Source organism: Olea europaea, chromosome 2, assembly GCF_002742605.1.
Source record: "Olea europaea var. sylvestris chromosome 2, O_europaea_v1, whole genome shotgun sequence".
Taxonomy (NCBI): domain Eukaryota; kingdom Viridiplantae; phylum Streptophyta; class Magnoliopsida; order Lamiales; family Oleaceae; genus Olea; species Olea europaea.
In genome coordinates, this window is record NC_036238.1 from 23,010,392 (window position 1) to 23,037,423 (window position 27,032).

The 27,032-nt window shown below is 34.0% G+C and overlaps 3 protein-coding genes across 4 annotated transcripts; 1 reads left to right on the plus strand and 2 right to left on the minus strand.

Annotated features, from left to right (window-relative positions):
- Positions 1-243: 243 nt before the first annotated feature.
- On the minus strand, positions 244-12,160 carry LOC111367081 (D-lactate dehydrogenase [cytochrome], mitochondrial-like). Of its 2 annotated transcripts, none has more exons than XM_022987795.1 (15): positions 12,050-12,160; positions 9,606-9,654; positions 9,279-9,371; positions 8,284-8,398; positions 7,866-7,926; positions 7,384-7,420; positions 7,249-7,310; positions 4,805-4,901; positions 4,358-4,432; positions 3,904-4,012; positions 2,816-2,925; positions 2,027-2,089; positions 1,670-1,749; positions 1,444-1,574; positions 244-350 (listed from the first exon to the last, which is right to left on the minus strand). In XM_022987795.1, exons 1-15 carry the CDS (start codon positions 12,142-12,144, stop codon positions 259-261), a joined length of 1,269 nt encoding a protein of 422 aa, XP_022843563.1. In that variant the 5' UTR covers positions 12,145-12,160; the 3' UTR covers positions 244-258. The 2 variants fall into 2 exon arrangements, with proteins under 2 accessions (XP_022843563.1, XP_022843554.1); XM_022987786.1 differs by having other exon boundaries at positions 244-353.
- Positions 12,161-12,426: 266 nt separating this feature from the next.
- Positions 12,427-13,250, minus strand: LOC111376146 (RING-H2 finger protein ATL70-like). The gene has a single exon (XM_022999090.1). It carries the CDS (start codon positions 13,047-13,049, stop codon positions 12,549-12,551), a length of 501 nt encoding a protein of 166 aa, XP_022854858.1. The 5' UTR covers positions 13,050-13,250; the 3' UTR covers positions 12,427-12,548.
- Positions 13,251-20,694: 7,444 nt separating this feature from the next.
- Positions 20,695-23,126, plus strand: LOC111367093. Its single transcript, XM_022987807.1, has 3 exons — positions 20,695-21,112; positions 22,395-22,502; positions 22,588-23,126. The coding sequence occupies exons 1-3, from the start codon at positions 20,789-20,791 to the stop codon at positions 22,903-22,905; spliced, it is 750 nt and encodes a 249-aa protein (XP_022843575.1). The 5' UTR covers positions 20,695-20,788; the 3' UTR covers positions 22,906-23,126.
- Positions 23,127-27,032: the final 3,906 nt, after the last annotated feature.

Sequence of the window (27,032 nt, forward strand, 5' to 3'; positions counted from 1 at the left end):
AATAAATAAAAAATCTACTCATTATTGAACTTTTAGCGAAATTTCATGTTATTGGCATGAAATAGACGACAAGCTGAAATGGTAGCCTAGTTGTCATGTTGTTTTCGATCTACCCCTTACCAACATCTTCTATCGAGATACTATCGTACGAACTGAACCTCTTTTAGTCTACAGAAGAGATGTCTCGAGCATCTAACCCATCATTCCCTAAATGCCACGAGGTAGATGGGCTTTGCAAATGTGTTTCTCTCTTTAAAGTCAATGGGTCAACAGTGCTAAAAGTCTCAGTAAGTTTAATAATAATACCTTCATTTTCCCAGTGCCAACGCCATGTTCACCAGTGCATGTTCCTGCTTTGCCATGGAATCAAAAAATCAGAAAACATCGTAATGGGATATCTTTTTTCTCAAATCTTCACACGATTCCACACAGTGAATCCACAAAAAAGTAAAAGCCAGTGCAGGAGTTGGAGTAACTCGAGCATATAGTCCTATTCTTCATATTTGGCATTCAGATGTTAAAACTTATGTCGTCCGTAAAAAGAGTTAATCCGTTTATACACATAATAACAGAAACATGCAGCATTAAGTACATAGTCATGTATTTTAATCCTCAACTAAAATCTAGTGAAAACAGAGGTAGCAACCAAGTAAACCTTAAAAGAACGAAAAGGATGGCCCTCAATCTACTGGATCATCATGGCACGCTAATTCACTGTGAATGAACTGATACTCGACAGGAGCATCATTGAATTTACCATTCTTCTTATCAAAATGTCGATGGATTTATAACATTAGCTAACATACCCCGTCAAGTACCAGAGAGACTAAGTCAATGGTGGAAGTGAATTGTGACTCATACAGAAGGATATGGTAAGGGTATCCTAAGAAATAATAAGCTTAGCCGCCTTCCATATTTAAGAAAAAGGAAGCCCAAATTCGGGGCTTTCTAGTTCAGTATCTTAGGGGCAGAATATTTGCATACTCTGAATAGGCTCCAATAAAGTAAACTAGCATTGAATAAACTTACATAAGCTAAGAATAGGATCCAAATGTGTAACTTGTTTAAATATCGTAAGTTCTTTCTTGTACCCTTGTTACGAGGTAAGGCCCAATGGCCCCTTCTAGTACTGCATTTTTATATTAATAAACGGGTAGAGACAATTCCAAACCTCACACTACACTATTGGGCAGGAGCCAAAAACTCCTATCCCAGCAGAAGTGTTTTACTTTAAAAAATAAAATTTAAAAACATTGGCATTACATGCTGGTGAGTAACTAAGTGAATATGCAAACTCATCCCACATTATTTGTGACTTATAACATGATTAATGAAGGACGGGGCAGTTTATGAGAAGACTTCATTAGTCTGAAGAATAAATATTGATAATAGAAATTTCTGGCTGAAAGAAAATAGAGTTTGCTTAAGCAGCTCGTGCAATACCTTCCATGGCTAAAGCTGTATGCACCATGAAGTGGTTTAATCTCTCACCTTCCTTCCTTTGTTCCTCTTGGTCAGGTTCAAATAGAATCACAGTGTGGAAGTTTCCATCACCAGCATGAGCAATGACAGTGCTGTTAAAGCATATGATATGTAAGAGCATAAGAAAAGTAAGGCGTAGAAGCAAGGTTTACAAACTCCTAACCATCTCCTTATAGAAAAACTATACCATACTAAAGATGAAGAATCCAGCTCTTGCTTAGATGTTGATATCAATTCTGCAAGGCGTGATAATGGAACACAAACATCCTGCGTGATAACAAAATCTCTCAGTTTTTTCAAGTTCAATAAGAGGCCAAAAGCAACTTACTAAGGTTAGCTAAGAACTAAAAAGATCCATGAATTATTTGAAATCTAGAAGGCTAAGAAGCATGAAATAGCCAGGCACAGAGAGGTATCACAGTGAGAAGGGGAAGAGAGGGATTACCACATCCAAAACGTAAAACTTTTACGCTTTACCTAGACATGCACACTAATTGTTTCCAGCCTAAAAATATGGATGTCAAATATAAAGAGAAAAACTCACCGTTATCATTGCTTCAAAATTTGGTTTCATAGCAAAGCATGCCCAAAGTGCCTCCTTTCTTATCTACATGGAAAACAAATTGAACAAATTAGCTAAACTAGAGAAAATCATCATAATTATCTAAAACACACACAAAAAATAATAATAATAATAACACTATAAGTAGAAGTTAATTTGTAGGAAGTTTCTTAAATCCCTTCAGGATCAAAATCAATTTTCATGGGACGAAACACGGAAGGTAAAATCATTTAGAAAGATATAGGATACAAGAGAAATTTATTAAAGCAAGGAACAATCTTGTCCAACAAACGTGTACATTTGAAAGTAAGTAAGGTGGGATTAAGGTTACTGGCTGATGTTACGAATTTAAATGATACAAAATTGGGATTGAAATAGTATTTTGACGTGAAGAAATACTCAGCCTTTTATAGCTAGTCTAGCATTTACAATAAAAGCAATAGTATCAGTCTTTCTACATTAAGCTACTTTGGAATGAAAATTCTATACTGCATATTTTCTTTATACATGCCCGAAGAAGCAAAAATATCCATAAACGCGTTAATCAAATAGTTTTAAAACTCTAAATATTAAAATCAGAGAATTAATAATAAATAAAAGAAGATGATTTAAAAGGCAATTTATTATCTCCAGTATTAGATAAAGAATATGGAAGCAGGAGATACCGAGTCTTGAGAGCAAAAATGCTACAAAAAGAAAGATAAGGAAAAAAGAAAAAAGAAAAAAGGAAAAGATTGTGTGCACATCGGCCCGTGATTTTTAGATGCATACCTTCCAAAGTTCTTTTTTCGCTTCAGAATCCTCTGCAAAAACAAAATCAGAGCCATTGTGCTCTGAAGCTATCTTCTGAACTATGAGCGTTTGTTCACGTGCATAAGCTTCTGTTGGACATTGAGAACAAAACAAAGTTGACGATCAAAAAATAAAAAATTTCCAACCTCAAATACTGTATTGAACTGTGAAGGACATTTAAATGCTCCAAAGAATTAAATGATTTAAATAGATTTTTCTAGTTAAATCTGTGGCACTATATGAGTTGACAAGTAAAAAACATTCTTGCTAAATTTAATCTTTTTAAACATCTTACCCAGCAAATTAAGATGAAACCGAAATTTTTAGATCGCAGGAATTTAATGGTTAGGTAGACTAATTTAACTCAAAATATGATTTGCACTAGCTGTTATGTATACCAAAAAAGTAAAGAATACAATCTGAGAACTGAAAAGCAGAATATTAAGGATACAACAGTCAAACCTACAACAGATTCAAACGTGAACAAGCAATACTTCAAATATCTAGCTACTGCCCACCCTGTAGTTGATTTCTATTTTGACAGTTGTACATTATTTTACACTCAACACTTCGATGATGTATGGAACTCAAATAGATCTTTATTTACAAATTTTCTGGTTATTAATATTTCAGGTGTGTCAAATGTGCATAGGGTCAAATGATCAAGGAATAACTCATATCTCATTGAAATAAAGGATTCTAGACGTACAACTGTTAGAATGTGATAACCAGAACACGACATGTCTAAATCAAACCCCCAAGACAATCACATTTACACACCCATGTCTCCACCACAAGAGCCATACACAAAAAAGAAGAAAGTGAAAGAGAGAGAGATGGTTACTTGTCTTGCCTCATCATAAAATAAGTGCTTGTTTTGATAGAATTATAATCTCATTAAAATTTGAAGTCAAAGTCAAATGCCGATTTAACTACTTCTTTTCATTTAATCCCATTTTAATTCTTCCAAACGAGCACTAGGATCAACTTCAATTTTAGGATGCATTATGGTAGGTAAATAAAATGACGTATGCAGTGGCCAATAATTGGAAAGAGACATGTTTCACCTGTGCCAATAAATTCGAACATCAAAGTAGGAACTTCGGGTAAATTTTTCCCGTTAGCAAGATTAATTGCCCTCACTTGAACTTCATCCATAAGCTCCACCCTTGAAACCTAGTTCGCATAACAGAACAATAACATAGTGGAGAAGCAATGGAGAAATCTAGCCTTATTAGCATATGCTATAATTACCAAAATATTCATATAAACTGAATCCAGCCTATGTAGTTCAAATGAGGTCAAGTTACAATCACTTTTTGCAGAAAGATGAAATGAACATGCAAGCATGTCACTTAAAATCCTTTGCTTACAAACAGGCACTAATATAAAGTCTACCTTATGATTTCAGCAGACATATGCAACATGCAACATCTATGATCTTGTCAGATACATACAGCTACAGAAACTTCTGAATGCCAGATTGAGTAGATTAATAGCAAATTTAGCATAAATCCTAACCTGTATGCCCGACATCATAGTGGCAATAGCAACATCTGCTGCATCTTTAATTGTAGGAAAGTTACACATTGCAACCTGAGCCATGATCAAAGCCAACAATAAATGCATATTTTAAGCCGAAATAAAACTCCAGACAAAACATATCAGATCTTAACATTTTACATTACAATTGCACCAATCAAAATAATGTCACATCTCACCTACACGTGTGTGTGAATCAATCGGAGGACATTATCATGCTCATTAGTGATACATACTGATTAGAGGAACAAAGTAGGCTCTTGACTCTTGTTAGCTTCTAATACGAGTAAGCTAACAAAAGCCATTCACTCACATATGCAATACATAGCAGCACATGAGTTCATGAAAACATGTTTAAGAGGAAGAAAAACAACGAGCTAGTGCCGAACCAATAGAGGACCACCGTTTTCAACAAATAGGGAATACCACTGAGTACTGTGGAATCTTTTGCAGACGTAGAGTAACTTCAGTTATAACACCCAAGGTCCCTTCACTTCCAATCATTAGACGTGTCAGATCATACCTATGAAGTTTACAAGTACACAAGTTACCAGGGTTCTTGAGTGAAATTATCTCATTACTCAAAGAACAAATTTTGAGGAAAAGCACACCAAATTGTTTCCTTTTTCCAGTAAAAACCAGCAGCCATACAAAGAATTGCTAAATTCCAACAAAAAAGAAGTGGCAGAAATGAATAATGGAACAAGAAAATTGAAAAGAGAAAATAATACACATTACACAGTGATTGAATTAACAGAAATTTTCTCCTCTCAATCATACAAAAGGAGTACAACCTTTTCCCTGAAAATAAATTAGCAAACCAAGTAACTCTGCGCATTGCCTTTTGTTTCAACAGCATAATGCAGCACAAGTCTCTTATAATTGGCTACAATAGTTACATATGGGGTCCTCTCTCAGCACGCACATATTGAAAACAAGAAGCTAAGGAGGACAATGATATTGACCTTTGGATCTATATAATATATATGGGACTTATTATAAACAGAAATTGAGAATTAATTCAAATTAATCAATTTTTGCTGCCATTTAATATATCAGGTAAACTTGCAGAGTTGTCAGATTGGATAGGCTACAAATTCCATATTTTCAACATTTAATGGACACATGTTTCTTTTATGGGAAAATTAGGTTTGGGCTCCCCAACTTTGCATGTGGTACGGTTATGGGCCATCAACCTACTTAAATATGTTAATATGGGTTTTTACTGACCAAAACCATCAATATGGAGGTTAGAAATACGTGCGAATTTCAGTTGAAATTAGATAAAAATGTTATATGGTTAGACATTTACGACCTCCATCTTCAAGTGATGAGACGTGACCGATTTTTCATAAATATTGACATATTGGTCAAGTTGGGGCCTAGATTCATACATTTAAATAGGCTGAAAACCAGAACCTCACTTTGAAGATTGAGGATCTATAACAACGTTATGTGGAAGGTTGGAGAGCCCAGCTCTAATTTTCCCTTCTTTCATTTATTTTATCTCTTTAATACATGTAATGTAGATAGCATCTCCAAATTTAGTTTCGTTGCAACTTCTATCGTCCTCTCCACATGTTACTCTACAAGGCATGAACTCCCCCCCTCCTATGTGTACTTTATTGTTTATTAGTAGACATGGTAAGGCATAGCCAACACCTACCACCCCAAACGCTGGGTTTAGGTTGAGGCCTAATAATCCCGCCTAGGCTATGCTGGTTTTCAAAAAAATAATAATAAAATTTTGCTGCCTGGAAAAGACCAAATTTGGATGACAAAATTACCTATGCAATTTGCATGCAGAAGGAAAGCTAAAGAAATGTTTCTGTTATGCTGCAAAAAATAAATACACTAAAAAGATAGAGATCAAGGTGAGAGTAAATATAGATGATAGCTCGCCTTATTAGTAAACGTTCCTTTTAACCGTTCTCAAACTTTCTTTCTGTTAATATAAGGTCAATCCAATATATTTGCAAGAAAGAGTACAAGCAGCAGAAATGCAACAAGTTCATACTGAAATAGAATCAGTCTTTGCTACATGAAAGGGTAATTACAATATCATTAAGCAGATAACCAGTGCTTGAAAGTGAAGATCCAGTACCAAGCATGCAACAAAAAATACGAATTCTTATGCAGAAACAAGCTTCCGAACAGAAAGTACGAAACATCTGCATAAGAATGCAACAATAACTTCTACCAGCGTCTTGCAATCGCTGACCAAGATTATAAGAATGGCATTAGCATTTGTTGAACCAGTTGATCTATAAGCTAGAGAGTGACGACATTTATGTATTTAAATTGTGCCTTAAACACGCCCCCCCCCCCCCAATTATAGGCCAGGTTTCCCATCTAAAGCCTAATACATGCACAATTGCACAGTTTTAATAAATGGGAGGCGTTGATACTCTAGCTCAAGAGCTTTATGTGATATCCTGTTGAACCATTTAATCTAAAATCCTAAGGAAAGGACATGTGTGCATTTTAAGTGCCTTCACCAGAATTTAATTGATTTACTTATTAACTTACTATACCAAGGATGTCAAACATGTGGCCAAGAAAAAGAAAAAAACCCACATAATTTCCTTACAATTTAACTCAGAGCCTCATTTTTTTAGACTGCAAAATAATCAATTGCGAATGGTCAGAGAGAAAAAAGACACCTGCTCATATTGCAGGTAATCTGTAGCCTCCTCTTCTTCGCAATCCCACCCATCAATGATATAGATAAAGGGATAGAAGTTTAGGCCTTGTAGTTGTTTGAAAATGCTTTCACTTGTGTTTTTATAGTAAGTTAAGATGCTTGAACAAAGTATGAAGATAAAGATTTTATAGAGTAAGGTAAATAAAGATATAAAAAAGGGACAAACCCAGCAGCGCTTTTCCTTGCACGGGATCCTGTCTTGACGATGTCTCCATTGGCTAGAACAACCTACAAGAAAGAAACGTTGTCAAGGTGATATACATCAATGATCAAACACACATTTAATGAAATTAAAACGAACCTTCAGATTGATGACATTATCTCGCATAGTTCCATACCTACATGCTAGAAATAAGAATAATTAACCAGACTTAATTAAATGCAATAATATTGTCACAAAATTTACATTTTTCTCACTCTAAGCTAAGGCAAATATTGTCCCAAAGTTTAGATTTTTCTCACTTTAAGCTATAGGCAAAGGTTACTTATACCAGACATGCAGATCAGTCAAGAGCATCACATGGGGCCACTGGTGGAAGAACAATTTGACTAGGTATGCTGAGCAGTGGGAAATATTATTATCATATTCTATAGCAACTTTCTCATGGCAGTTTGAACAAAACTATAATGTCAATGCATGACAGTAACCAATAAATGATAAACTAAAAATAGGGCCTGATTCAGAAAAATTCTTATTATTTTTATCAATGCTTGAATGATCAAAAGGAATGGTGTGAAGGAAATAACATCCATGCTTACAGAATTGAAGAAGACAGGTATGACCTTACAGCTAAAGAACCAGAGCAACGTGTAGCACACATTCCCCCTATCGTTGCTCCAGGACCTGCCAATTAGTAAGGTTTTATTACATAGTTCTTGAATATATAAAACATAAATCTCTTTGGTTGATTACGTAATAATGCTACGAAAGTGAGCAAATCTTTATGGTTTAGAGACAGGAGCATTTTACTATTTTCTTTCTTCACATGAAACCAGTCAAATAACTATATAGCATGCAGATATTTAAAACGAAAAAGGATATTTACTCAATTTCTAGGATTTTCACTCAATTTCTAGGATTTTCTCTACAGAAAATAAATAAACATCATCCTAAAACAGAAGATCTGAAAGTAAACACAATAGTTCTGTTGAAGATGGAAACTATAGAAGCACTGATTGACAAAGATCAAAAGAAGCTGACCTGGATCAAGAGGAAAGAATAGGCCATAAGGCTCCAGGTGCTCATTAAGTTCCATCCACCCAATCCCAGGTTCAACAACCACATCCATGTCCTCAAGATTTAATGATTTGATGTTCTACAATTTAAACAGCTTTCAAGGTAAGGAACTAGGAAAATTTCCAATAATGGTTACAGACACTATTCCAATTGATGACAGCCTCCTAATGTAGTTACTGCACAGATGTTGCAACCAATCAAGTAAACTTTTTGGAAAAATATGACCTGATAAACATATGGTGGAATTTCGGAAATAAGACCTGAATAAACATATATGGCAAGAAAGATTCAACATTTGAAGCAAACCAAAGAAGACAAAAAATCCAAGAACCACAGAGAAAAGACATCTAAGTATTATATCATGAGAAGTGCTAGGTAGAAGGCCAGTGGAAATATCAGAGAAAAACTAATGTTCACCAACTACTCAAGCCTTTTGTTGAGAAAACAATATTAATCGTATTCAATTTTTTTGTTGATCTTGGTATCCATCTGCCCACATGTTCTTTTCATCTATGTAGAACTTACTTTAAATGGACAGGACCATTAAGCTAGAAAAAATTTAGTTATCTAATCATGTTAAGTAGTAGATTTCAGATATTTTTTCTTTTTCTTTTTATTTAGGGAAATAAACTTGTATTGCATTTGGGAAATGATCATTCTCTCATGTGGTGGTTTATCTCTTTTAGATGTATGGTATGCATATAGGTTAGAGACAGTGTTTGATTATTTTCTATATCACGGTTTTGAGTAATCTTTCATGTATTTGGAGACTCATAGTCCACTTTTCTACTTTTCATCTTTTATCAATTAAACTTCCATCCAAGCCACATAAACAGAAATGATAATATGATTTGACAACTATAGTTGATTCATTTCAACACTAAAAGGGAAGGTGGGTTATCTTGTAAATCTTAAGACATCAAATCAAGTCAGGTATATACAATCTGTGGTACTCTTACTTTCATTTGAGTCATGTCGATACAAATGCCACCATTAGGGGATAACGTGTGGCCCTCAATTGATGTAGCTCCACCATAGGGAACAATAGGGACCTGATAAGAAAAATTAGTGAAGTAGAGAAGCAAACATCAAATGGAGTAGGTATTTAACTAAAATGACCAAAACGATTTGGATTAATTGATAGGGTATACTTCCTTCCATAGTAATCATTAAATTTTACTCCTCTTTCACAATTTATTTAACCACTACACAATCTGGAAGAAAAACAATTACTCATAGTACTAATAAACTCAATCAGAAACTTGGAACAAAATAGAAGCTTGGACCTTGTGCTCGTTACAAGATTTGACAATCTTTGACACCTCCTCTTGAGACCTGCAATAGGGCAAGAAAGCCAGGAACTTGAACATGATGTGATCCCAAAAGAAGAATGCAGCTAAAAGCTATGGAAATATGTTCTACCTCTTCAGTGTCATTTGCAATAAACTGCTAAATCATTTACAAAGATAAGGTAATATGTGCTCTTTATTTTTAGTTTAAACCAAAGGACAAGATGAACTACTTACACAACTTACTGCAGATCATGGAATGAAAGCTTCATTATATCACACAATTACCCGTTGATATGCAAAATACAACATGTGGTAACCCATTTCCCACACTACTTGTTCTTTCTTGTCATCATGAATTTTAATTTATAAAAGCCAATCAGTCACCCAAATAAAAGGGGAAAGAGAAAAGAAAAGAATTAGAAAATTAATCAAACAACAGAGCCCAGTTTCTTCACTTTCGATTTACAAAGACAGACACTAAAAACGGCCGAGTTTATAAAGATTTTTATCTCGTGAAAATCATGACAATTCAAAATACAAAATACTTATCAAAAAGTGGAAAATAAAGAGCTGTTTTTCAGTTTGAAAACCTCTCGTGACTCTTCTTTTTTATTCTAACACTAAAGTTACTGGAAAATCGAATGAGAAGATTAAATAAAGTCCTAGATTAGTTAGGAAATAATATAGTTTAGGATTCTTATTATTTCCTTTCCTTTTAGAGATAGGACTATTTTCCTATACATAGGTTTGGTTGTAATGCGTATATAACATTCAATAATTCAATTCTGCCTGAATTCTAAGTCTGTCTATGCCATTGATCATCAGTGTTGATAAACAGGTATGTTTATAAACAGGTTTGGTGAAACTTTTGGAGAGAAGAAGATAATAATCTTCATCTTGTTTACTTTCATTACATAGAGAAAACCAAAAATACAAGTATGGAAATAAAATAAAAATATGGAAACACAATAAACTCAATTGCACTATTGCCTAATTTGTGTGATTCTAATTTATTTAGATCTTTGGTCTGAAAATATTTTTTAGAAATTGTTTCAACCGAACAATCCTATCTGCATTATCGCCAGTGATTACAGCATCATCTATATAAATTACAAGGATAACATGTCCTGATTCAATGTGTTGATGAAATACTGAATGGTCTGTCTCACATATCTAGACCAAATTCCAAAACAACATTAGAAAACTTCTCAAACCATGCCCTTGATGATTGTTTTAACCCATATAAAGCTTTTTTCAACTTACAAACATAGTTCTGGTATTTCCCTGAGCAACAAACCCAGGTGGTTGCTCTATATAAATCTCTTCGTGTAAGTCACTATAACGGAAAGCATTTTTAATATCCAATTGAAATAGCGGACAACCAAGATTAGCAACAATAGAAATCAAAACGCGAATAGAAGATATCTTAGCAACTGAAGAGAATGTCTCATCATAATCAATATCATAGGTCTGTGTGTAACCTTCCGCAATCAGTCGTGCTTTCAATTGATCAACAATCCCATCAAGATTGAACTTCGGAACATAGACCCATCTATTGTCAATAAGATATACCCCAAGAGGTGATGGAACGAGTTATCTGCATTATCGCCAGTGATTACAGCATCATCTATATAAATTACAAGGATAACATGTCCTGATTCAATGTGTTGATGAAATACTGAATGGTCTGTCTCACATATCTAGACCAAATTCCAAAACAACATTAGAAAACTTCTCAAACCATGCCCTTGATGATTGTTTTAACCCATATAAAGCTTTTTTCAACTTACAAACATAGTTCTGGTATTTCCCTGAGCAACAAACCCAGGTGGTTGCTCTATATAAATCTCTTCGTGTAAGTCACTATAACGGAAAGCATTTTTAATATCCAATTGAAATAGCGGACAACCAAGATTAGCAACAATAGAAATCAAAACGCGAATAGAAGATATCTTAGCAACTGAAGAGAATGTCTCATCATAATCAATATCATAGGTCTGTGTGTAACCTTCCGCAATTAGTCGTGCTTTCAATTGATCAACAATCCCATCAAGATTGAACTTCGGAACATAGACCCATCTATTGTCAATAAGATATACCCCAAGAGGTGATGGAACGAGTTCCCAAGTCGTATAAATTTTCCCATAAAAATGAAGGACGTACATCACTTCAAATAAATTTCAATAAAAGAGAAACTACCACAAGAAAATATGCCGATCAACAATTTATGAATTTTCTCAGACACTTTAATCATCAAAGCATCCCAACTATCATTTTCATAACATTCCTAGACAAAAAAGAAAACAAATATATTTGGACTGCACTTTCCTTTCAAAGAAAAGAAGAGCATCTCACACAAGAAGCCATAGAAATTCTAGGTAAAATAACAAAGAGTAAGCAGTTCTATAGATTTCTGAGGATCGAAGAACTGATCTCACCTTGGAAAAACAACCACGTCAGGGATGTTCATTGCTTTATGAAAGCTATTCTGAGGCTTCCCATGGAAGTATCTATCATCATAGTCCATTGTCATGTTATCCTACATGCTGAATAACATTATAATCCATTCAAAGCAAACAAAAAGGTCTGCAATCGTATCCTCTCTTCCAACTCAAAATTCAAAAGAATGAATGTAGTTAAACATTTCCTTTTTTTTTTCACGCAGAAAGAAACTCAAAATGCTATATTCAACGAAGAAAAAAGCGTACAAGGAACTGGAAATTAACATAAAATAAAGAGTAAGATTGAGGAATAAAATGTTTGTAGTGGTGTAGGAGAAAACAATCAATACTTGATTAATGTCAAAATGAGATAAAAGACCTATGATCTACAGTTTACATGGAAAATTGAAGAACCGGGGTTCGAAAATTATTCTTTTGGTACATTTGTTGCCGAAGATCTTGTTGATTAGACAATGAAATATACACTTATCATATATCATATAGCTCTGGTTGCTAGGGGAACCATCTCGGCCAAAGGAGTTGGCAGCGGCGTTGGCATGGGCGAGTTTCTACATACGGGACAGGTGGGGTGCATCCGCAGCCACGGGTCGACGCAGCGGAGGTGGAAAAGGTGTCCACAATCCGGCAGCCCCCGGAGCATATCACTGTTCTTGTAATCTGCTAAACAAATGGAACAGCATGTGGCTGTGGAGTCCTTGTGATTCACTTTGGCCTCCGAGTAAAGCATCTTGGGGTAGCTAGTGATAGTGGTCTCATCAAGTCCGACGTCTATGACAGAGTGTTGCACTGCGTCCGACGCCGGTGGGGCAGCAGCCCTCCGCGGTGGTACAATTGTTGTATTTCTGGTGCAGTAATATGAAGCCACCGTGATGGTTGTGATTAGGAGGAGGATTCCGACGGAAACTCCGATGCCATAACCAAATCCACTGATGTTTTCGGAGCCCAGAAATCCGCCGGAGGTGGTGGTGCTGTTCATGATCTGGGCGGTAGATGGACCAATATTGAATGAGACAAAATTAAGGTGGTTTAATTAGGTCAACCATGAGGATATGCAGAGAGATAACGGAGGTTTTCAAATATGTGTAAAGTCAACGGTAACAAGAGATTGATGAGAAATTGGGGAGCTAATCAGGGGAAGACGCATTTGAAATCAAAAGAAGAAAAATGAACCGTTCAAAGTGTAAGGTAGTTAAATGATATTGTCACTTGATTTTGGCCTTGGATGTATTAGCAAAATAATCCATTAAGTCTTTATACCTAACACAAATGTTGGTGTCCAAACTCATAATCGTCTCCGACTCATATCAAATAAAATTAGGGGTTTAATAGAAAACACAAACCACATAGCAAGGTCAGATGAGAAGCTCATCCAAAGAGCTCGCTCAAGTGTTGCCATCAATTTTGAACATCATCGTTATCCCCTGAAAAAAAGATGTTTTTCGATGATATCGTCACCTCTTAAGCAACCATTCTTGAAAGAACAAGTGTCACCTTTAATATTACCACCTCTTTGATTCATTAGTCCGAATGGAGCAATGGCTGTCTAAATTGTAAGCAATAATAATCTAGGTTGTAGCTATAATCTAAGTAGAACGATGATATGTTAGTCGAATTCAACAGCCAATCAAAAACTCTTCAATCATGACGATGACACACATATCGAGATCGAAAGTGTAGCTTGATGTGAATGAGGATGGCCAACCCTTGGTAGGAGACTTATAAATAGGAGCTATGGTTCCCTATTGAAGTCCGAACTCATCCTAAACTTTGTAATACATTCTCTAAGCCATCTTCAATAAGAATTGCTTTTCCTTTTACAATATTCCAACAAATATTTTACATAATTCTTCGTAAGTTACTCTAAAATTGTCACACAATTTATAATCATCAACAACAAATATGATACATTTTGGCACGTGAAGACTAGAGATTAACATTTTAACATACAAAATTATGATCCCCTCCATACATACATGTTGGAAGATTACATGGACTTTATAGACACTTATAAACAAGGTGAGTTGGATATTTTTGGAGTAATTTTTTAAGAAGGTGGGTCCCATACGAGACTTCATCATGTGAGTTGTCTATAACCCTCTTGTAAAATATCAGCATGTACATATAACTTTAATTCAAAATTAACTTCTTTCATTATTAAGGGTCTGTTCGGTAGTAATTTTGAAAATTGATTTTTTGATCGTTAGGAGAAAAGTGAGGGCCACTTGTAAGAGAAGAAGTCAAAAATTATGATTGAAATGATGAAATAACGGTCAAAAAATCAATTTTTTTGGTGAAAAATTACTCCCAAATGAGACCTAAGTATTGTCCGTTACAATACAATCGAACAATAACAATATTTCTCTATTGATTGAGTTGTGGTTTGCAAGTTATTAAATGTCAACGGTTTTGGGTTCTTTTTATCCTTTTCATTTACGCTTGCTAGTTGTTTCATGTGACTAACTCGCTGCAATTAAATTCTTCACCTATTTAAATAACTATATTATTATTAAATTCACCTCTCTTTTTCCATGTTATTGTCAGTCTCGTATACAATGCACGTTCTATGCATCATAAAGTAAGATTATGATGTGTTATTACTTATTTTATTAGAATAAGGTGGAATGACATTAAGATGGGCTGTGCCAACATTTTGCATGTATGACATTAGGGTTGTAGGATGGAAGTTTTTCAAAATAAAAAAATAAAAAATGATATATTAAATGGGACTCATGTGAACTTCGATCTTTGATGTCCAATAAGTTGGTTAGAGCATCCATCTTATTTTATTATTTCTCAGCAATTGATATACACGGATCTGGGCGGTAGATGGACCAATATTGAATGAGACAAAATTAAGGTGGTTTAATTAGGTCAACCATGAGGATATGCAGAGAGATAACGGAGGTTTTCAAATATGTGTAAAGTCAACGGTAACATGAGATTGATGAGAAATTGGGGAGCTAATCAGGGGAAGACGCATTTGAAATCAAAAGAAGAAAAATGAACCGTTCAAAGTGTAAGGTAGTTAAATGATATTGTCACTTGATTTTGGCCTTGGATGTATTAGCAAAATAATCCATTAAGTCTTTATACCTAACACAAATGTTGGTGTCCAAACTCATAATCGTCTCCGACTCATATCAAATAAAATTAGGGGTTTAATAGAAAACACAAACCACATAGCAAGGTCAGATGAGAAGCTCATCCAAAGAGCTCGCTCAAGTGTTGCCATCAATTTTGAACATCATCGTTATCCCCTGAAAAAAAGATGTTTTTCGATGTTTTTCGATGATATCGTCACCTCTTAAGCAACCATTCTTGAAAGAACAAGTGTCACCTTTAATATTACCACCTCTTTGATTCATTAGTCCGAATGGAGCAATGGCTGTCTAAATTGTAAGCAATAATAATCTAGGTTGTAGCTATAATCTAAGTAGAACGATGATATGTTAGTCGAATTCAACAGCCAATCAAAAACTCTTCAATCATGACGATGACACACATATCGAGATCGAAAGTGTAGCTTGATGTGAATGAGGATGGCCAACCCTTGGTAGGAGACTTATAAATAGGAGCTATGGTTCCCTATTGAAGTCCGAACTCATCCTAAACTTTGTAATACATTCTCTAAGCCATCTTCAATAAGAATTGCTTTTCCTTTTACAATATTCCAACAAATATTTTACATAATTCTTCGTAAGTTACTCTAAAATTGTCACACAATTTATAATCATCAACAACAAATATGATACATTTTGGCACGTGAAGACTAGAGATTAACATTTTAACATACAAAATTATGATCCCCTCCATACATACATGTTGGAAGATTACATGGACTTTATAGACACTCATAAACAAGGTGAGTTGGATATTTTTGGAGTAATTTTTTAAGAAGGTGGGTCCCATACGAGACCCACATCATGTGAGTTGTCTATAACCCTCTTGTAAAATATCAGCATGTACATATAACTTTAATTCAAAATTAACTTCTTTCATTATTAAGGGTCTGTTCGGTAGTAATTTTGAAAATTGATTTTTTGATCGTTAGGAGAAAAGTGAGGGCCACTTGTAAGAGAAGAAGTCAAAAATTACGATTGAAATGATGAAATAACGGTCAAAAAATCAATTTTTTGGGTGAAAAATTACTCCCAAATAGGACCTAAGTATTGTCCGTTACAATACAATCGAACAATAACAATATTTCTCTATTGATTGAGTTGTGGTTTGCAAGTTATTAAATGTCAACGGTTTTGGGTTCTTTTTATCCTTTTCATTTACGCTTGCTAGTTGTTTCATGTGACTAACTCGCTGCAATTAAATTCTTCACCTATTTAAATAACTATATTATTATTAAATTCACCTCTCTTTTTCCATGTTATTGTCAGTCTCGTATACAATGCACGTTCTATGCATCATAAAGTAAGATTATGATGTGTTATTACTTATTTTATTAGAATAAGGTGGAATGACATTAAGATGGGCTGTGCCAACATTTTGCATGTATGACATTAGGGTTGTAGGATGGAAGTTTTTCAAAATAAAAAAATAAAAAATGATATATTAAATGGGACTCATGTGAACTTCGATCTTTGATGTCCAATAAGTTGGTTAGAGCATCCATCTTATTTTATTATTTCTCAGCAATTGATATACACGGATGAATTGATAATAGTCGACAATTATATAATTATTATCTTTAATAAATCTACAAATTGACAATTAGTGCACTAAAAGTACAATATAAAATTTGAAATTAAATTCACAATGTAACTTGTCAGATTTTGGGGGACTAAAAGAAGAAAATGCAAAGGATTTTTACTAAACTTTCGATGAGCGTGCAACTGAGTTTCTTATCTTTAAGTTCAAACAATCAGACTACTCAAATTTGATTTACATGCGATCATAGCTACATCTACTGCATTTGTGTGCAAGTCATGTTAGAGATGCAGACATATTCTTAGGTACTTTCAAGCACACGAAGGTAGTATAGTGTGTAGGCAGTAACAGGGACGCATGCACAATCTCAAGCAATCTCAAGCACACCGTGCTGCTTCGATGTACCTGAAAGTGTCTGATAATATTTGAAAAATGTTCTTGCATCTCTGTCATTGCCTGCACTGTGTTGCTTAAAAAACGTGCTTGTGTCCCTGCCACAACCTGCACACAATGCTGCCTTCGTGTGCACGAAAGTGCCCAAGAATCTTGAAAATGTATCCGCGTTCCTGCCACAGACGTATAAGTTGACATGGATGTTGAAATTAAGAGTAATGTTATTCATATATTACAACATCGTTTTATGTGGCACTAAGTGTTGTTAAATGTGGGATTGGGCATAGTCAGGTTCGATTCTAATCGGAAGAATCGAATCGAGTATCAATGAAAATCTTAGAAATTGAATCATTGGTTCCATATTAACTATAGAACTTAACCAACCAATTTTGATTAAGCTCGATCATGTTCTTTATATTGGAAATTTATAAAAATAAAATAGGAAATTACCCGTCATATAAAAAAGAAAAAAAATCGAAACCATTTATCATTCTTATAATCTAATAATATAAAAAAATCAATTGAACAAGGTAACAAAACAGAAATATGCTCGGGGGCTCAAGATCAATTAATAATGTCGTGGAAAATTATACCTTAATAAACACGATATAAATTACAACATTTGTATCAAAAATTAATTTTTAAGAAAATTCATACATAAGTATATATTAAAATTGTATATAGTATTTATACACATGATTATCTTCAATAATCTTAAAGGAAAAGATCTTGATTAAGATGATCGAACCACTTTGAAAATGACGAAAAAGTTGAATTCTTAGGAAAAATTGAACAAAAAATACACCTTTTCTATTGTAATTGCATTAAAGTTGTGAATTTCTATAAATGATTTATAAAATTATTTAAGTTTAAATTTTGAATACTTATTGATTTATTACAAGAGAGAGAGAAGAAATAGCATGTGAAAAGTGAAATTTTGCGCGTGAGATAATTTTTGGGTCTAATGTTTAAATATTTGGTACATATTTATGCAATACTCCGACAAAAAGAGAAATGAGGAAGAATCGAATTCATTATTGGTTTTTAAGATAGTACCAATAATCAAACCAAATCGATCAATTCTCGATGTATGGTCCCAAAATCGATAAATTTAATAACAAATCGAAATCAAACCGATCGATTCTATTCAATTCCAATCTAGCTCCCCAAAAATGCCCACATCTAATTAAAAGAAAGGCACAATTAAATAATCATGTAATTCAACTTTAATTGAACTTATCACATAATACTATATAAATGAGTACTCTAACACTATTGGTATTAAATAGCATTATTCTAAAATTAATGGAGGAATGACGAAAATATGAATTAATAAAATTGAGGAAAGATGTTGTGTCTATGCTCGTTTTGTTATTTTTGTAGGATTTTAAGATATTTTCATCATCTGAAAAATTCAAACTTAGGCTATGTTTTATTGCACCCCAATTCCATGAAAAATGGAAATCAAATTCCATATTTCCAATTTTTTGTTGTTTGATTGGCAAAATTTTCCCTAAAATTCGAATTCCACCTTTTATGCCACCTAAACTAATTTCCATGTTTTCTTTGAATTTCAATATTCTCACCAAAATGGTGAGAATTGGAATTCTCGGTTACTATAGCACTCTTTTTTTTTGATTTTTTTGTTGGCAATTGAACAAATTTTAAAAATTATTGTAAAAAAATATTTCCCTTTAAATGACAATTTCATGTAAAATAAAGTCAAACAAACACCAAAAGATAGATGATTTTCTTGAAATTTTTTTTTTGTACGTTGGCAATGGAAACAAATTTTATCCCCAATACCAATAAAATCTATCCCTTTAATTGACAATTTTCATATAAAATAAAGCCAAACGGAGATCAAAAAACACTTTTATTTCAACATTTTCCACATGAAAAATTATCTCAATCAAACACAATAATTTACAATTCTCAAAAAAATAATTTATAGGCAATTCAATTTCCTGAAATTCATTTTCAGTTCAATTCAATTCAATTCCATCTTTACAATCAAACGAACCCTTGTATGTTGAACATTGTTAAAATGAATGTCTATGATCATTATTATTATTATTATTATTATTATTTCCTTTTGTAAAATTTTAAGATATTTTCATCATCTGTAAATTCAAATTTATTGTGTGTTTCGTTGTTAAACTTAAATTTAACTATTGCATAATTGATTAATCATTAATCGTGGGATTGAAAATACACAATACGTGTGCTTGCGATATATAATTTTTAGACAACAATAGGTCGGTGTCATTTTTATAAATTTAGTGACCAAAATTCAATCACCTTAAAGTTTAATAAACAATCAAATATATTTTTCAAAGTATAGTGAGTAATCAAATACGTTTTTCATAATTTGATGAGTAATAAAAGATGCTTTTTTATGTGGTAATTTGGTAATGGTGTGACAGGACGTCACTTATGAATTCCGTTAGTCATGTAATCAATTTCATTAGATGTTTAAAATAGATGTTATGTCAATGAATAATGTTCAACGTTTGGATAAATTTAGTAACCAAAATTTGATAGTTTAAAATTGAATGGATAGTCGAAAACTCCAACGTAAACTCAAAAATGACTCAGGTGAATAATTAAAAGTCGCGTAATGTTTGAAGTTTTTTTTTCTAGGCAAACCTCCCAACTGCAAAATTTCAAAAGAATAATGCTCATTGTACACCAAGTCTTAGGGTAACTAATAATCTAGAGCTCGGTGTACAACCTAGGGTTGGCAACAGTTCAGTTCAGGGTCAGTTCGATCAAAACCATCAGCAAACCAACAACTTTTTTGTTATATCATAACTGCACCATAACCATATAAGTCAATTTCAGTTCGAGGCGGTTAATAACTGTGAAAATAAAATATTTTTCATAGGTCTAGTCATCAAATTGAAAAAAAAAATTATAAAAAAATCACATATGATGGTTATCAACTGATAGTCGAGTAAATTATATTGGAGCACTTCAAACAATTTGCGTTGTTGATCACTTACTAGATCAAAATTGTACAAAGGACCGATAGAGGGTACATTTGTAAGAAAGCGACGATTTATGGTACCAAAGGTGATGTCTACATTACTAATGACAAAATAAAAAAAGGCAAAGACTATATATATTTAATTTCAAGCCAATCCAAATGCCTAAAACTAATCAAATGATTAAATTTATCGTAAAAGAATAAGTTTTTTGAAACTAAAATTGTTGATTCAATTCGCTTCAAGAGCGAGTGAGTTGATAACCATCGTGTGTGACTGCAAAAAGGAAGAAAAGGGGTCTTGTGGAGTTTGTAAAATTGGATATTTTTATTACATATATTTTGCATTGCATTACTATTTAGATGAAAATAATAAATTTAACGGATAATCGGTTCGGTTTGGGGTGACGGCGTAAATATCATACTTACACCGGCCTGAATCGATTCATTAAAATCAAATACAATATCTATCACATTGTACTATCGTTTCGATTTTTTTGCCCCGTTCGATTCAATTAACTGCAATTTTTTATTTTAGCGTTTCAAATTGTACAAGTACAAGCTCAGGGCCCATCTGAGGAAGGCTAGGTGTACAATTAGCAGGGCCGATTTCAAAATTCTTCAACAGCGAAGAAAAACCAAACAAAATCCAACTCTCAAGCCTTTCCCAATCATCAATGGCGATTCCAAAAACCCTGAATCCAGCAGTTCCCTTTCTCATCATCCTCTCAACTCTACTCCTCTCCGGAGAATCAAGAACTGACACGAATAATGTATTCTCTCCTTGCGGCGATACGAAGGTGCAGAAGAAGGATGGCTTCACATTTGGTATCGCGTTTGCTTCAAGGTCGGCCTTCTTCTTCAACAACAACAATTCCGTTCAGCTGTCGCCGTGTGACAGTCGCCTCTCGCTCTCCAACGGAAACTCCCAGGTCGCTGTTTTCCGCCCCAAAGTGGACGAGATCTCACTCCTCACGATCAATACCTCCAGTTTCTTCCCGGTACTATTACTACTTCTATATATCTGCTTGTATTTTTTGGTATAAATTAACTAATTATGGGTCTATGCAATGAAATTAATTTTTTTTCTTGGGAAGAATTGCGTTTCTGATTTTTGGTTTACTTTTTCTTAATTTTATTTATCTGTCTGGCTGTGAAAACATATGGTTCTCGGAAATTGGGTTTTAAAAGGAGTAAAGAATTGGGCATTGGCAGTTACATTTTTCCCAGCAGAAGTGGTTACAATATGAATTTGGTGCAAGTAGGATTGGGGTGGGTTTCATCAAGAGAGATATTAAATGTGGAAGTCACATGTTTATAGAGTTCATCCACGTGAAAGACGACCAAATTATATAAATATTGTCAGAAAGTATAATTTGGGATTATAGTCCATGAGAGAATGGATTTAAGGACTGTTCTAAAGAATATATGTTAGGGGGTGCTAAGATAGACATTCTTGTTGCCTCATTGATGACTGGATCAAAACATCAGAGTGGACGTTGTGTGTGAAAAATGTTGTATCCTTAATTTGGGTGGTTGATATAGCCAAATGCACTTTGCTCTTTTAGATTTTTGACTTCTTTCGGTATTAGACTGATAAAAATACGGGCATTTTGTGGTGGATCATTCACGTCCATTTTTTGTATACAAAGGGCATGTTGGCTTATTAGTGTGGAGTCAATGCAAGGGGATATCATTATGTAGGAATACTTAAAAAACAATTGAGGGGTTGCCTAAATATATAATGTGAGCATATAGATGACACAGCTGGATTGGATTTCGATTTTTACAGTTTTCCATTATTATCAGGATGTATTATAGTTTAATCTATCCCTGTCAGTCCTATTTTGATTAAGCCTTCTCAGATTTACAAGTGTGGCAAAAAACTAATCTAATGCATTAGGTCCGGCATTCCAGAGATGCAAACTAATTTGAAAATATTTTGTGCTTCTTGGAATAAATAGTGTATAAAAGGACTTAATAAACCAATTATGAATGATAATAGGAAAAGGAATGATTTTTAAAGATCATAATGTGAGGATGATTAGAATCTAAACAATTTAATGAAAATTAATACTCAACAACAAAATAAAATGGATTGAACAACTCAACCAATATAAAACCACTACCGTTGGTGAATGTTGAGGATGATTTCGGAAGTACAAACCATGTCAGATATTTAGGTAAGTTTGATTTCAAACAAAATAAACAGCTTACGAGCTCGATTAAGCCTAAGATAAATTCCTATCTATCTTATCTTCTGTATTTTTTTGAACATCTCAGGAATCTTTTGGAGGTTATATGGTTGCATTTGCTGGTCGAAAATATGCTGCAAGGTCCATTCCTGCTTTTGTTGCAAATGGTACATACACTGTAACAAGTTTTACTCTGGTATGAAGAAAATCATTACCTCTTAGTTTCTGAGCTAGTATGAATTCACTTTATATCTAACTGGATAATTTTCACATTGATGCAGGTTCTCGAATTCAAAAAGGGCAGGCTGCAGAACTTGTATTGGAAAAGAGACGGCTGCTCATCTTGCTCTGGCAATTCTAACTTTGTTTGTCTCAACAATCAAGACTGTGCAATAAGAACTAATAACTGCAAAAACCGAGGGGGAGGAGGTTCTGTAGACTGCAGCCTTGGTATTCAACTGACATTTTCTGGTACAGATAAGCACGATTCAGTTTTTAACTCGTGGTATGAAGTTCAGAATCTTCGGCAGTATTCCCTTTATGGTCTTTATTCTAATCTCAGGAATTCTCTCACCAGTCAATACAACAGAATCCTTTAGTTTTCTTTATTCTGTTAAATTAGATTTTTCATGGTGTGGATTTCTGTTTTAACTCTTAAATACGTAATATGTTATTTTCAAGCTGTGCACTTGGTGTTCTTGTATTTTGAAGAATTATGGATGGTTGTGTATATTTAAATTCTTTCATGGCTTGAAAAGTATGATGTATCAAAACAAAACGATGCTTTGGATTTTGAGCGAGCGGTTTTCCTCCGACTGTATCTTAATTTTGAATTTGGATGTATATGTTTTTAACTTCTCATTGTTTGAAGCTAAATTATATTTGGGTTTTTTCACTTTGCCAGAAGACTTTAACAGATTCTTTGACGTAATTTGAGGTGGTGGATGATATGATTTGATAGAAAAGCTAACTGTATTTAAATTCGTCAAATGATATAATATCACATGGAATCAAAGAGTCTCACACTGTAGCATGATTGAGGATGGCAAATGCTTTTACTCCAGATCAATGTCACCAACCTGGAAGAATTACTTGTGTGTGAGGAGAGGAAATACACGAAAATGGCTCTTCCACTGTAGCAAAATTTGATATTGGCATTTGACCCATTAAATGAATTAAAAAAAAAACAAATTAAGTTAAAAAAAAAACTTCACAGTAAAAGGCGATTTTACCCTTCAAACTGTTTGAAAAATTTTCTCTAGCTGACCGATCAACCACCGGCAACTACACCAACGTTGCAGTCAACGACCTGATCTACACCGAAAATAAATAATCGGTTAGTTTTCATCACTTTTTGTTTCAGTAGAAAATTTATTGAATGAGTAAAATTAGTATTTTCCACATTATTCAGTTTAATTAGATCCATGGGCATGAGTAGTTAGATTGTGGGCATGCTAGGAGTGTGAAAATGTGGATTTTTTTGCAATTTTTGAAACTCACAGCGCCGGCAATGGCTATTTCCGGCGGGCAGGAACGAACAGTCGGCCCAGATTGAATATTTAAATTTTATTTTTTTTATAATTTTTGTAATTAATTAAATTTTTTATTTGATTAAATAGTAATTATGTTATTTATTTATTTAATTTTTATCATTGTCAATATAATATAATAATTGAAATATTGTAAAATTAACAATGTTGATTCTTTTTTTTTTTTTTTATGAAATTATCTTTAATTTATTTTTTCAAATTTATTTAAATAATATGAATAGTCTTTACATTTTAAAAAAAGGTAAAGTAATTATTTATTTAATTTTTATATTTGTCTTTTATATAATTTAATAATTGAAATATTCTAAAATTAACAATTTTGTTTTGTTCCTTTTTTTTTTTGAAATAATCTTTCATTTATTTTTTCAAATTTATTTAAATAATATAAATAGTCTTTAAATTTTTTGAAAATGTAAAGTAATTATTTATTTAATTTTTATATTTGTCTTTTATATAATTTAATAATTGAAATATTTTAAAATTAATAATTTTGTGTTGTTCCTTTTTTGTTTATGAAATAATCTTTAATTTATTTTTTAAATTTCTTTAAATAATATAAATAGTCTTTACATTTTTTGAAAATGTAAAGTAATTATTTATTTAATTTTTATATTTGTCTTTTATATAATTAAATATTTTAAAATTAACAATTTTGTGTTGTTCCTTTTTTTTTATGAAATAATCTTTAATTTATTTTTTAAATTTATTTAAATAATATAAATAGTCTTTACATTTTTTGAAAATGTAAAGTAATTATTTATTTAATTTTTATATTTGTCTTTTATATAATTTAATAATTGAAATATTCTAAAATTAACAATTTTGTGTTGTTCCTTTTTTTTTATGAAATAATTTTTAATTTATTTTTTCAAATTTATTTAAATAATATAAATAGTCTTTACATTTTTCGAAAATGTATTTAATTTGAAATTTTTTGTTTGTAAATATATTTTTCAAATAATAATTATTTTATTTAATTATTCAATTTTTATAATTTCCATTTTTTTATATAATTTAATAATTGAATACATAATATTGTTCGAAATTAACAATTTGTTTTGTTCCTTTTATTGTTCTTTTATGAAAATCTTTGATTTTTTTCAATTTATTTAAATAATATTTATATTCTTTAATTTTTTTGACAATACATTTAATTTGATTTGTTGTTTTTTATAAATATATTTTTCAAATGTAATATTTGTGATTGTATGATAGTTAGAGTTCGGTTCCCTTAATTTTGTGAGATTATGCTTTCTTTTGTTATCTCTTGTTCGATGCAGCCATGGAGAGAAGCAATAGGCTGTACGAGACGTACTTCCAGGGACATGGGTCGGTGCTTCTACCCGACTTGATGGTCGCGATCAGGGGGTGCGACCATATGCTAGATAGATTGAAGCTTGGGCTAGTCTATATCCTCGAGAGTGTGATGAGGTGTCATCACAAGAAGACTGCCATCGACATTTTTCATTTACAAGTTGTTGACGACATCGATGGGTTCAACAACTATCCATGGGGTCGAAGATGCTATGAAGACACCGTACATGTGTTCACCAGATCGCACTCGAGGCCCAGGGGGTCGATGCGTAAATACGATACATATGGATTGCCCTTAGCGGTGCAGGTAAATGTTTAATATAATCAAAGTTAAAATTTTAGTGTATTACATTGATGTTTAATAAATGTATGTGTTACAGATTTGTGTGTATGAGATAGTTCCTGTACTAGGGGCCCGCTTTGCGCAGCGAGGGGAGACACGCTGCCCTCGGATGCATCATTGGAGATCATCGCGAACGGAGGGATGTCCCACTGGGAAGCAATTATCGGCCCTCCTCGACGACATTTTTCATTTGCAAGTTGTTGACGACATCGATGCGTTCACCAACTATCCATGGGGCCGAAGATGCTACGAAGACACCGTACATGTGTTCACCAGATCGCACTCGAGGCCCAGGGGGTCGATGCGTAAATACGATACATATGGATTGCCCTTAGCGGTGCAGGTAAATGTTTAATATAATCAAAGTTAAAGTTTTAGTGTATTACATTGATGTTTAATAAATGTATGTGTTACAGATTTGTGTGTATGAGATAATTCCTGTACTAGGGGCCCGCTTTGCGCAGCGAGGGGAGACACGCTGCCCTCGGATGCATCATTGGAGATCATCGCGAACGGAGGGATGTCCCACTGGGAAGCAATTATCGGCCCTCCTCGGCGATCCTCAGGTAAGTATTATGCATTTGTGATTTATATTATACGTAATTTAAAATTCTGTTTACATGATCGTTAAGTAGTTGAAATGTCAATATGTCAGCTTGAAGTCATACCTGAGTTGACGCCATCGATGGAAAAGGAGGCTCAGGGTCTTGTGCGGGATTTAGGCGTTCCGCACACCCCAGACGAGGAGATGTCTGATCCGAGCCTGGATCGAGATTGGGTATGTGAATGAAATATAATTTATTGAATATCGTCGACGTATAAATTTATTGAATAATTTTTCATTTTATTTATGTAGGAGGGCGGTCCAGCTGATCGACGATCACCTCCGCCGAGGGCATCACCGCCACCATTTGTATCACCTCTGCCGAGAGTATCATCCCCGCCATTGGCATCACCTCCATCGAGGGCATCACCGCCGCTAGTGGCATCACCTCCGCCGGGGCCATCGCCGCCGCCATTGGCATCACCTCCATCCAGACACCTCCCCCGTGTGTCTCCGGGGCACAGTAATGATTTGTATGCCCGTTTGACTGGATTTATAGCGGAGAAGGTAGGCGCGCTACGACGAGATTTAACGGAGAGGGTCGATGATCTGGGACGAGAGTTGACAGGGAGGGTTGACGATCTATCCCATGATGTTGGAATACTACAGTCTTCCGTTGTCGACCTTCAGGATACAGTAGTGACGCTTAGAGGAGATTTAGCCGGCAGACGATGGGGGGACAGAGGGGATGGCGGAGATCATGATCGAGAGGGTGGCAGAGATGGTGATGGAGAGAGGGGTCGCCCACATTTTTGGCGTGATGAGACATTGGAGTCATTGTGGTTGTCTATGGAAAGGGTGGCCCCGATGGGGATGGAAGAGGGGACTACGGAGGGTGTGGCCCTGACGGGAGGGGCGGAGGAGGTGGCGACGGAGGGGGAGGCCCCGATGGGAGGCGGAGAAGGTGGCCCCGGA